This window comes from Arachis ipaensis, chromosome B8 (assembly GCF_059453495.1).
Source record: "Arachis ipaensis isolate K30076 ecotype BB chromosome B8, ASM5945349v1, whole genome shotgun sequence".
NCBI classification, from domain to species: Eukaryota; Viridiplantae; Streptophyta; class Magnoliopsida; order Fabales; family Fabaceae; genus Arachis; species Arachis ipaensis.
Window position 1 is genome coordinate 77904406 of NC_142443.1, and position 10658 is coordinate 77915063.

The window sequence follows — 10658 nt, forward strand, 5'->3', positions numbered from 1 at the left end:
CAAGCTGCATATTGATTGTGTTGTCTCGGAGCTGGTTCCCTTAAACAAGTTGTTTCTTCCATATTAATATACTTCTCGGCTTGCTCTTGCACCTCGTACAAAGAGGTCAGGTTCCTCTTTAATATGGATTGGGAGAAGGGTCCTTCTTTGAAGTCATTGACTAGTCCCATGATAATCGCCTCGGTTGCTAGGTTTTGAATCTCCAAGCATGCTTTGTTCAATCTTTCCAAATAAACCTATAGATATTCTCTGACTTCTTATTTCACTCCTAAGAGGCTTGGTGCATGCTTGACCTTATTCTTTTGAATGAAAAATTGGTAACGAAGCTTCCTGCCAAATTGTCAAAGCACATGATCGATCTAGGTGGTATACTATCAAACAATTTCATAGCCGCTTTGGTTAACGTGACCGAAAAGGCTTTGGAACAAGTTGCATCCAATGCGTCTGTCAAGTACATGCTGCTTCTAAAATTGCTCAGATGATGTCTCGGATCGGTGGTTCTATTATAAAGATTCATGTTCGGGCTCTTAAAGTTTCTAACAACTTTAGCCCACATGATTTCTTCTATGAATGGATCTTTGCCTGTCAGAAGTATTTTCTTCTCAGTCAGCTCAGGTTCTTCTACCCTTAAAGTTGGACTCGACTTTCAAGAACTTTTCTTCTAGCTCCCTTCTTCGTCGAACTTCCCTTCTTAGGGCTTTTCCAGATTCTCACTCTCGCCCTAGCTCCTGCTCGAGTTGTTCCATCGGACCTTGATGTCCATGGACAAGTCCCATGATCTTCGTGGGATCCCTTGTCCCGGATGCTTTGGGTAGGTGTACTTTCGAGCTTATCCTATGTCCCTCCATATTCGATGGTTGTGCATCTCTGGCTACACGTTTTCCTCTATCAGCTCGGGGAGGTATGACTAATACTCGTTCGTCGTTGTCTTGTTCTTCCTCGTCATTATGTCCATCTTCTGAGATTCGTCTGCCATCGTACGGTCATGGTTTCTAGGTCCCCAGCAACAGTGCCAATGTTTCGAGGGTTACTTGAAACTAGGTTGTTTTGGGCTTGAACATGAGGTCCAAACGCCTTTGGTTGATTTGACCGACGTTTTCTCCAACGAGGATGAATCTGTTCGAGTTGTTCGTGAGAAGAGGTGGGAATGGTACCTGGAAAGGACTTTGATGCTTAAGTTGGCATGAGTTTAAGCAGATTTTTTAGTAGATTGGGTTTGAAGAATACCTAAGGGTGTCAGAAAATTGATAAGTGTAGATGTAGAGTCAATAACCACTTTTTGAGTAGTTTACCTTTGATGGTGGGTTGGTTACTCCCTTTTAGTAGGGAGGTTATTGATATCTCCTTTTTGGATGAATAGGAGAGATAGTAGGAGTCAGTTACTTATTTAGATAAGTAGGGATGAACTCAAGTCGCCGTGTCTGACCTCTGTGAGATCGGGTAGATGTTGATCTGGATAATACCTATAGATTATGCTTTATTCATTTTGGGCCTGACTAATTAGTGGGTCAATGTATAAACAATTGGAATGACTAAATAATAAACCTAATAATCCACCTAATTCTATAAAATTGACATTTGTCAAACTTTTTTTTATATCATTAATAAGTATTTCTCTCTCTTAATTATTAATTTTTTGTTCCTATTGTACCACTTATTTAGTTTTATATCCTTTCTTATTCGTTCATATTCTCTTTATATTTTTCTAAACATACAAATATAAAATAATGACATATTATTTTTTAGAGCCTGAAAATTAAAAACTCTTTCATATGTCATAATCAATCTCCTAAATCAACTACAAGAATTATTTGACACATAAATTAAATTACTAAAATTATTAGAATATTAAGATAGAAATAAAAAAATTTTATTTTTATATAATTTTGCTTTTAGGTTAATTGGTATACTAGATTTGTGGTTTTACTTTGATATTCAGTTTTCGTTGATTTGGTTTATTTTTGTTATATACGAGAGATAATTATTTTATATATAGATATATATACAAACAATTCATAAAGTTCATATTAAGTCATATCACTGCTTAATTATTATAACATTCTTAAATTCAATGTAGAAAAAAATTTAATTAATCTATGTTATTCTTTATATTACTAAATTTTATTAATCTTAGTAGACCTTCTAACAATTTATAATATTAATAGATTAATTATGTTATTGATTGTTTGAGTATATATATATATATATACTATTTGGCCAGCAAAAACTATATATACTTTATTTTATTTAGTATTATTAGCCAACTGTTAGTATATTTTAATATAAAAATATCAAATATAATTATTAATTTAGTTTAAAAAGATAATAAATTAAGTTTGTTATTATTTAAAAAAATTTTGTGCATATCATAGTCTAGTAAAAATTATTATTATTATTATTATTATTATTATTATTATTATTATTATTATTATTATTATTATTATTATTATTATTATTATTATTATGTCAAATAATACATTCATTTGTTTCTACTTTATTGCTTAAATTATCTAAATTATAAAACTAGTAATACATCACAGAGTTGTTATTATTAATTTATAAACTGTATTTCACTTTTTATTATTTATATATTTAAATTTTTTTTAGAATTATTTACTTAATTCTATAATAAATGATATTTTAAAATTTAAATAATTTATTAATTAATTTGTACTTATTATACCATGCATTCAAAAATTTATTAAAAAAATATTAATATAATAAATAAAAAATAACTTAAAAAATATTGTATCAAAATTTTTTTAAGATAAATAGATCCTGACAAATAAACTTTTAACCAATTTAATTTTAAAACACGTTGTTTTATACGTCTATATGAATAAGATAAATAAATTTTTGATCAATTTAAATTTAGAGATAAATTGATACTTGTCTTTTTTTAACTATTTACGTTAGCACTTAACGATTTAGATCTCAGCCGTTTCTATTCGTGTTTGAAAAAAAAATTCACAAAAAGACCATGTTATTTTATGAAAATGAAAAACAGGACCGAAATATTTTCTTTTTTTTTTTTTATCAGATATTACGTTATCTTTCGTAAAATGGGATAGAGACTGGATTAAAAATTTACTAAATTTTTTTTTTGTGAAAAATATGCAAGTTATATAAATATTCATATGTATTTACATATCCACTTAATACTACAAAGTTTTTGTTTATTTGTGATAGTTTTTTTTTTATTTGTGGAGGTTTATAACCCCACCAAATAGTTTGTGAGGTTTCTAAAATTCCCAAAATTTGAGGTACCATGAGATCTTTTGTGCGAAATTTTTAGAAACCTCCACCATCTATTCAGTGGGGGTTTTGTGTGTGTTTAGTGAGAGTTTTATATTGAACTTTTGTGGCAGTTTTAAATCACTTTTATAATTTAAAACCACCAAATATTAACTTTTTAATTTAACAAAAATTAACTATTTTATGAGATTTTTAAACCTCCACAAACTCTATAATTATTTATTTATTTTTAATTTCAAATAATTCATTAATCTCATTTCATTTACATATTCTCAAATTAGAAATCTATTTTTTAATATCAAAATTTAAAATTATAAATTAAAACAAAAAAAAAACTTTAATATATGACATCTGTATTCATTTTATATATTTATTTAATCATTAATTAAATAAAAATCTCTAAAATAAGTCTTTGTTCTTTTATTCTACTATTAAATTATATTCAAAAGATAAGAAGAAAAATTTAGTTAAATATGACTAACAGAATAAGTATGAAAAGAGGTTTAGTTCAATTCTTCGTTAATGGATATTCGGATCTAACTCCAAAGTCTATGTTACATGAACTAAGCCATAGTAATTTTAGAAGAACTGGATTAGAGTTAAAATCACAGAAGAATGATAATTGATATTGAAATTATTAAGTAAATAACAACTATAGAGTAAACCATATTACTCCAATTAGCTGTAACTGAACAATCTAAAAATTGTTCTTGAGAAGAGAACATAGAAAGAAGAAAGAAAAATATTGAACCAAAACTTTTTAGTACTTTTTTGGATCAATAACAACCAAGATAATCATTATAATCATCGTGAAAAAAACACTTTCATCTAAGAAAAACCTTCGTTGGATTCACAAACTCTGCATCCGAAATCGCGGAATCCTCAAATTGGCTTGCATCATCTTCTTCGGCTAGGGCAGGGAAGTTAAGATCTATGAAACTCTCTCTTCCAAGCTTTGAGGAACTAGTGGTGGTAACCAACGACAAGTCCGACAAGGACCACCAATGCTGTTCCCTGCAACAAAGCAGAGGGAATTATAAGAGATAATCATTGGTTAACAAAACAGGAGAATTAGTCAGAGAAGTTTAAAATCACAGGTTAGGCTTGAAATTAGGAAGTTTCATTAGTCATCATCTATACTAAAAAGTAATATAAAATCCAAATAATTTATCAAGTAAGTTAAGGAAGAAAATAAAGAAAGAACAAAAATGGAGATATGGAAGAAGCATGATAAGCCAGGGTCTAAGTTATGATTGTGGTCAAACTGAGTTTGAATGAAATCTTTCGATGGATGAGGTTCATTATAACTTGATTAGTTATAATGATCACAAATTGGACATTAGTTGTTCAATTCTTCTAAGATCCATTCTTCTAAAAGTAGTTGAGAGAAACTAGTTGCTTGCAGGTATTCTCAACTAAAGAAGTATATCAAATCTGTCGTATAAATGCAATCCATCCTTGCTAGTATTATTTTTACTGTTCTGTGGTAAGAAATTATACAATGTACCACAAGAATTCTTTTCAAAATAAATATTATCTTTAAATATCACGATCGAGTGACCAATGTCTTTCTGTTGACATTATAGAACATAGTAAAGGTAAGATGGAATTACCTTTCCCTCTAGTACTCTGACTTACTGTCATGATTGTTTAAGAGCTGGACTCTGCAACAAGGAGAAGTAATGATGGTCAGATTCAATTAAAGAAGCAGGAAATAAGAGATGCAACATAAGCCATCTCCGCTTTTTAAAAGAAGTTTGCAGCTTATCATTTTAAATATTTTAATGATGCATAATTGATGGAAGTGGAAACTTGCAAAAGATATAGAACAAACCGTAGAGTCCTTAACAGAGCCATCTTCATCGATAACTTGTTCTATCATTTTAACTAAATATCGATTAAAGACAAATTCCATGATATGCAAGCACGTTTAGGTAAGAAAAAGCTATCAAATACATAATAATATTCATAATTTATAGATCCAATAACTTCTTTCACCATTTACCACTTCTGTAAGAGGCATGAAACGACTATATCAGTCCTTGTCTTCCTTTATGGCCACTTTTAGATCACCTTGCAATGTCTTAGCACATTGCAAAAGAGCCATGACATCCCTTGCCTCATATCCATTAATCGGCATACTTCTCCTACCTTGCCGAATAGCAGCTTTCACTTAGAAGAATCTTAAATCAACAACTTGACAGAAAAGAAAGTAGAAGTTACAAAAAGCATATCTAAATTAAAAGAGGTATAATCAATAATCACTTCACACAATAATATAGCCCACAGCTATAGTTTCCCAATGCTTACTCAATTTTGGGCCATATGCAATCTTTAGGTAATATTACAATAAACGAAAATTGCAAAATAATGATTATTGCCAAAAATATTACAATAAACTAACCTTTCCATGGAAGTCTTTATATATTAATATGTTAGCAGGTTTCACATCACGGTGGATATAAATAGGAACAGTGTGTTTATGTATATATTCAAGTCCTCTTGCTGAATCCAGAGCAATTTGCACCCTTGTTGACCATGCCAAAGGTTCTCTCCCTGGAATCATGTTACCAACATTGTCACTAGTATGATAACAAAGATTAAATGTTGAATTCGGTACTTAAGAGCATAAAATCATAAACATGCTTAATTTTGGTACATAATGTAATGTGTTATGACATGAAAATATGAATGTGATCTCACCTGTACCATGCAAATATTGGCTTAAGTTTCCATTTTCAATGTATTCATACACAAGGAAAGATATCCCTCGACGCAATATCTAATCAAATGCACCTAAATTGATTAGAGACAAGTTGAGATTCACTGAATGCCATAGAAACTCGACCTTTTGGTGTAGAAGAAAGTAGTTACCAGATTCAAGTGATGAACATGTGTTAAGACCTTCAACTCTGAAAGAAACTCTGTTGATGCTTGAACATCCATATTCTTAATTGCTGCTTTCTACATAGAATAAAATTATGCAGATAAAGAACTAATGGTTAAAGATAATTTATTTGTCCTTTTAATTCTAGAAGATTATATAACATTATTAAAGATATAATTGGCTTGTTCTTACTTGGCCTCTCAATTCTGCAAAATAGACAGCTCCGAATCCACCCTGACCAATTTTGTTATCAGAGCTGAAGTTATTTGTAGCCTTGGCTAGTTTTTGATAAGAGAATTCCATCGATTTTGCTGCCATAATTGCTGAAAGGCCAGAAGCACTAGCAGCTGTGGATCCTGAAGTTTCATATTCACCACTGCTAGATGCTTTACAAGGATAAGGAAGAAAGAAACAAAAAGTGTTATTATTATGAATTCATGATCACAATATAATTAATTCATTGAACATTTTAACATTATGTCATAGTTAATATAACTTAATCAACTAGAAAGAAAAATCATCTTCCATGATTTTTATAACTGCACATATCAGTTTTCCTAAGTCAAATTACTTTGAATGTGTCAAACTGAGATTCACATAAAACAAGCCAGATAGAAATGATTTAAAAACAAACCTCAAAGTCACTTGAAAGTTCTTTGTCTAATGATGTAAGAAGATCTTCTCCATGAGCTGAAGCCTAAGCTGCGTGAATCAACTCACGCTGAGCTGAATTTCTATGAGACAAGATTTTTATTATAAGTCCTTCGTCCGTTCCCCATCCTGCAAAGACATTTCATATTAACAACAACTTGTAGCAATAATGAAAGATTTTGTATTAAAAAAGTAATTTCCCAAATCTAGTAGGGCTTAATTGTTTGATTATTTTTGTCTTAAAAAAGGAAAAAAAGATCATCATATATTTGTTTTTCTCTGTAATTCTAATTGCCACTACACATTGAAACACACAAGCAGAAAACAACATCTTGCTTATAGTTCACATAGGCTACCTATTATTGCATTTGGTAATACTTTGATCTAATTGAATTACATATACAGATATTGGAAACAGGAGCAAATCAAAATCTCTAAGGAGGAAACTACACAAATATGATCATCGCAATCTATCATGTGCTTATAATATTATGCTATTCACTTTAGCTTTTTCACAATCAGAAAAAAAATCATCTTCCATGATTTTCATATCACTCTAATATTTCCTAATGCTAATTCAAACACCAAGCATTTTGTTGAAGCTATTGGTGCAGCTTTTATCACTTGTTGGTTAGTTGATATTAATAAACTGAATTTGTCTAATTCGTTGATCAAATGCATGGACACAAGAAGGAGCATTAAACAATTCATTTTGGAAAACTTTTCTTCTGATTTTGTAATTTTCACATTCAAATCCTGTAGTGATGAAACCCACCTAGCATCATTTGCCAGAGGAATATTTGATTCAATAAAACAGTTTTTTTTGTTCTCAACATATAGCAAACATGCACATTAAACATCCATTCAAGATCTCATGAATGTAGGGGTGGCAAGTGGGGAAGCACGCCTAGTGAGGCGGTCCCAGAATCCCAGCCCGCCCCGCTTAACAGCGGGCTGGCGGGCCAGCGAGCTAAACCTGCCAAATATTCTCTTCTTTTTTTTTACTTTTACTATTAAATAATATATATAAAGGCATAAAAAAATATCTTCTATTTTTTACTTTTAACTATTATAATTTCTAAAAGTATAAACAAATTATAATTTTTATATTCACAAACATTAAAGTATTTGTAATTATAAATATCTAATAAACATAATTATAAACCAAGCTTTCATCCAAAAATAATTATAAATATTATTCCCAAAGTAAAATAAACATAATCCAAAACATAATTATAAATATTGTCTCTAAAACAAAATAAACATAATCCAAAACATTCAATTTTCATCTTCATTCTCTTGTAAGTTGGGTTGGGGAAAGTTGGATTTTGACGAAAAAAATTGTAAAAATACCCCTTACCAAAAAAAAATTAAGCCCGGCGGGGAAGCCCGCCCCGCCCCGCCAAAGCCCACGGTTTAAGCGGTGCAGGTTAGGCAGGCTTTTGCTATTTGGCGGTCCCAATTTTTCAGTCCAACCCGCCTTTTTTGGCAGGTTACGCGGACCGGCCCGGTGGGTTTATGCCTGTTTTCCTACATGAATGGTACCAGTAGATTACACGAACATAAGAATATGTTATAAGCAAATTATATAAGAATAAAAATTACTAATAGAATAAACTACGTGAGTCACTACTGAATTAAATAATATGAAGAAGAAGAAGAAGAAGAATACAAGCGGCAGCTCAAAGGAGAAAACAGATCTGAAACAGTGGCTCGATTCAGAAGCTTTCGACGCGACAACTACAGCAGCAACGATGGCGGAAACTACGACAGCAATGGCGGCAGAAACTGCAGCAGCAACCGTAGCTACAGAGCAAACAGATCTGAAACCATAATGTTGATAGATGAGGTGGCTCGATTGAGAAGCTTCCTACAACAACCATGACGAAAACAACGGCGGAACTGGCGACTGCAACGGCAGCGGAACCAACGACTGCAACGGCAGCGGAACCGACTATCACAACGGCGGCAGAACCGGCGGTGAAGAACTTAGGGTTTTGTCAGCCATTCTCTTTTCTTCTCTCTAGTTCGGTCTCATTCTGTAAAACTAAGAAGAAGAGAGTTTTTTTTTAGAGAGTTTAAATCTTAATTATGAATTAATTATTAGGGAGAGTTTTATAAATTGTCATAAATAAAGTGTATTTTGGAGATTTTTAAAAACCTCCACTAAAACCTCTTTCAATTAAATATAAATATTGTAGTGTAATTAAATTTTGAGATAAATAGTTTTACCATTTCTTTGCGGACAATATCGTTGAGATTCTCTTACAAAGAATTTCTTTAATTTGAATAAAAAACTTATAAATTCTAGGGTGGTATTTGGCCCAATACTTTTTTCTTTTTTTTTTTTTTATGATTTTAGGTAAAATTTGTGTTTTCAATTGCTTAAGGGAAGAACATAAAAATACATTATACTCTATTTTGGCCAGCGACAGACCCTTAAATGGAGCTCAGATTCGCGACGGATTAGTCTTCAACCTGTCGGGTTGGGGGATACCGTTTGGGTAAACCCGTTTAAATTTGCTCTACTCTATTTCCAGTCAGCAAGGACTTGTCATCGGGGAGTGTGGTTTTTGGGATGGGCTTGATTGGATTTGGAATTTTCAATGGAGGAGGGCACTGTTCCAATGGGAGCTGGAGCTTGTCAATCAACTGCATGAGAGGTTAAGGCCAGTGAGGTTGTCATCAGGTAGGGAGGACAATGTGGTGTGGAAGTTTGAAAATAAAGGTATTTTCTCTACTAGTTGTGTGATCCAGGCTATACAAGCGGAGACATTATCAGCTGAGATAACGAGTTATAGCTTCACGAGTTCCATTTGGAAAGGTTTCGTCCCTCCGAGAATTGAGCTCTTTGGGTGGTTTGTGCTAGTGGGTAGAGTTAACACCAAGGAGCGGCTGACTAAACTAGGAGTCAACATTCTGGGGGATAGTATGTGTGTACTGTGTACCAAGGAATTAGAATCTGTTGAGCATTTATTCCTTAGGTGTGAGGTAACATGGCAGGTGTGGTGCAAGTGGCTGAGGTTACTAGGAAGGGAGTGGGTGATTCCCGGAACTGTTAAAGAAATGTTTGAGAGTTGGCATGGAATGCATAATAGACAACAGGGGAAGAAGATGTGGATGTCAGTGTTCTTTGCAGTGATTTGGAACATCTGGTTGGAACGGAATGCACGAATCTTCAAGAATGCAAGAGCAAGTCTGGAGGTCATACACACAAGGACGTTGATGAGCTACACGGAATGGAGTGGTGGTGATCCTGGGGGAGGATGAGAGTACTGGGGATAGTAGGGGTTGGTTTATTTGTTGGTAGCTGGTTATGTGTCTTCTTTTTTCTTTTATTTGCTCCACTTTAATGTGTTGAGCTTCCTTTGTTTCAAAAAAAAAAAACATTATACTCTACACCAATTTACAAAATCATGCAATATAGCACTAATATTTTAAAATTATTATGTGTATATAAAAAATTAATTATTCAATTAATTATTATATATTTATTAATATTATTATTATTATTATTTTGATATTTAAGTATAGCAATATATCAAAGATAGTAAAAGAAAAAACATAATAACAGAATAACAACCAAGACATACTTACCGTATATTTGTATATGAAAATATGTATTTTTAATTTATTTTTAATTTATATTTTGTATTAATATGCATTTTATATAAGCGATTTTTTTTTGCGTACATTTATCATAATTAATAACATATACATGCGGTAATATTAGAAAGATAATATTTAAAATTATTTTATTTAATTTAATATTCATAATTATATAATATATATATATATATATATATATATAATTATATAGTTATTATATTTCGTATTACTCAATTATTCTAATAATAATTAAAAG

The 10658-nt window shown here is 31.5% G+C and overlaps 2 protein-coding genes across 2 annotated transcripts; one reads left to right on the top strand and one right to left on the bottom strand.

The window, feature by feature from the left end:
* Positions 1-5644: 5644 nt before the first annotated feature.
* LOC148548525 (lysM domain receptor-like kinase 3) lies at positions 5645-6460 on the bottom strand. Its single transcript, XM_088496422.1, has 4 exons — positions 6335-6460; positions 6130-6219; positions 5959-6037; positions 5645-5811 (listed from the first exon to the last, which is right to left on the bottom strand). The coding sequence occupies exons 1-4, from the start codon at positions 6458-6460 to the stop codon at positions 5645-5647; spliced, it is 462 nt and encodes a 153-aa protein (XP_088352548.1).
* Positions 6461-8674: 2214 nt separating this feature from the next.
* Positions 8675-10063, top strand: LOC148548526 (uncharacterized). The gene is made up of 2 exons (XM_088495636.1): positions 8675-8787; positions 9334-10063. The coding sequence occupies exons 1-2, from the start codon at positions 8675-8677 to the stop codon at positions 10061-10063; spliced, it is 843 nt and encodes a 280-aa protein (XP_088351762.1).
* The last annotated feature ends 595 nt before the right edge of the window (positions 10064-10658 follow it).

What these genes read in the sequence shown, in the direction of transcription:
- LOC148548525 (XM_088496422.1), bottom strand. Translation starts at nt 6,460, where the DNA reads ATGGCAGCAAAATCGATGGAATTCTCTTATCAAAAACTAGCCAAGGCT. An exon ending in ATGTTCATCACTTGAATCTG is followed by an intron (nt 6,038 to 6,129) that starts GTAACTACTTTC and finishes GCATTTGATTAG; the next exon opens with ATATTGCGTCGAGGGATATC. An exon ending in CCAATATTTGCATGGTACAG is followed by an intron (nt 5,812 to 5,958) that starts GTGAGATCACAT and finishes ACATGATTCCAG; the next exon opens with GGAGAGAACCTTTGGCATGG.
- LOC148548526 (XM_088495636.1), top strand. Translation starts at nt 8,675, where the DNA reads ATGACGAAAACAACGGCGGAACTGGCGACTGCAACGGCAGCGGAACCA. An exon ending in CCGGCGGTGAAGAACTTAGG is followed by an intron (nt 8,788 to 9,333) that starts GTTTTGTCAGCC and finishes CTCTATTTCCAG; the next exon opens with TCAGCAAGGACTTGTCATCG.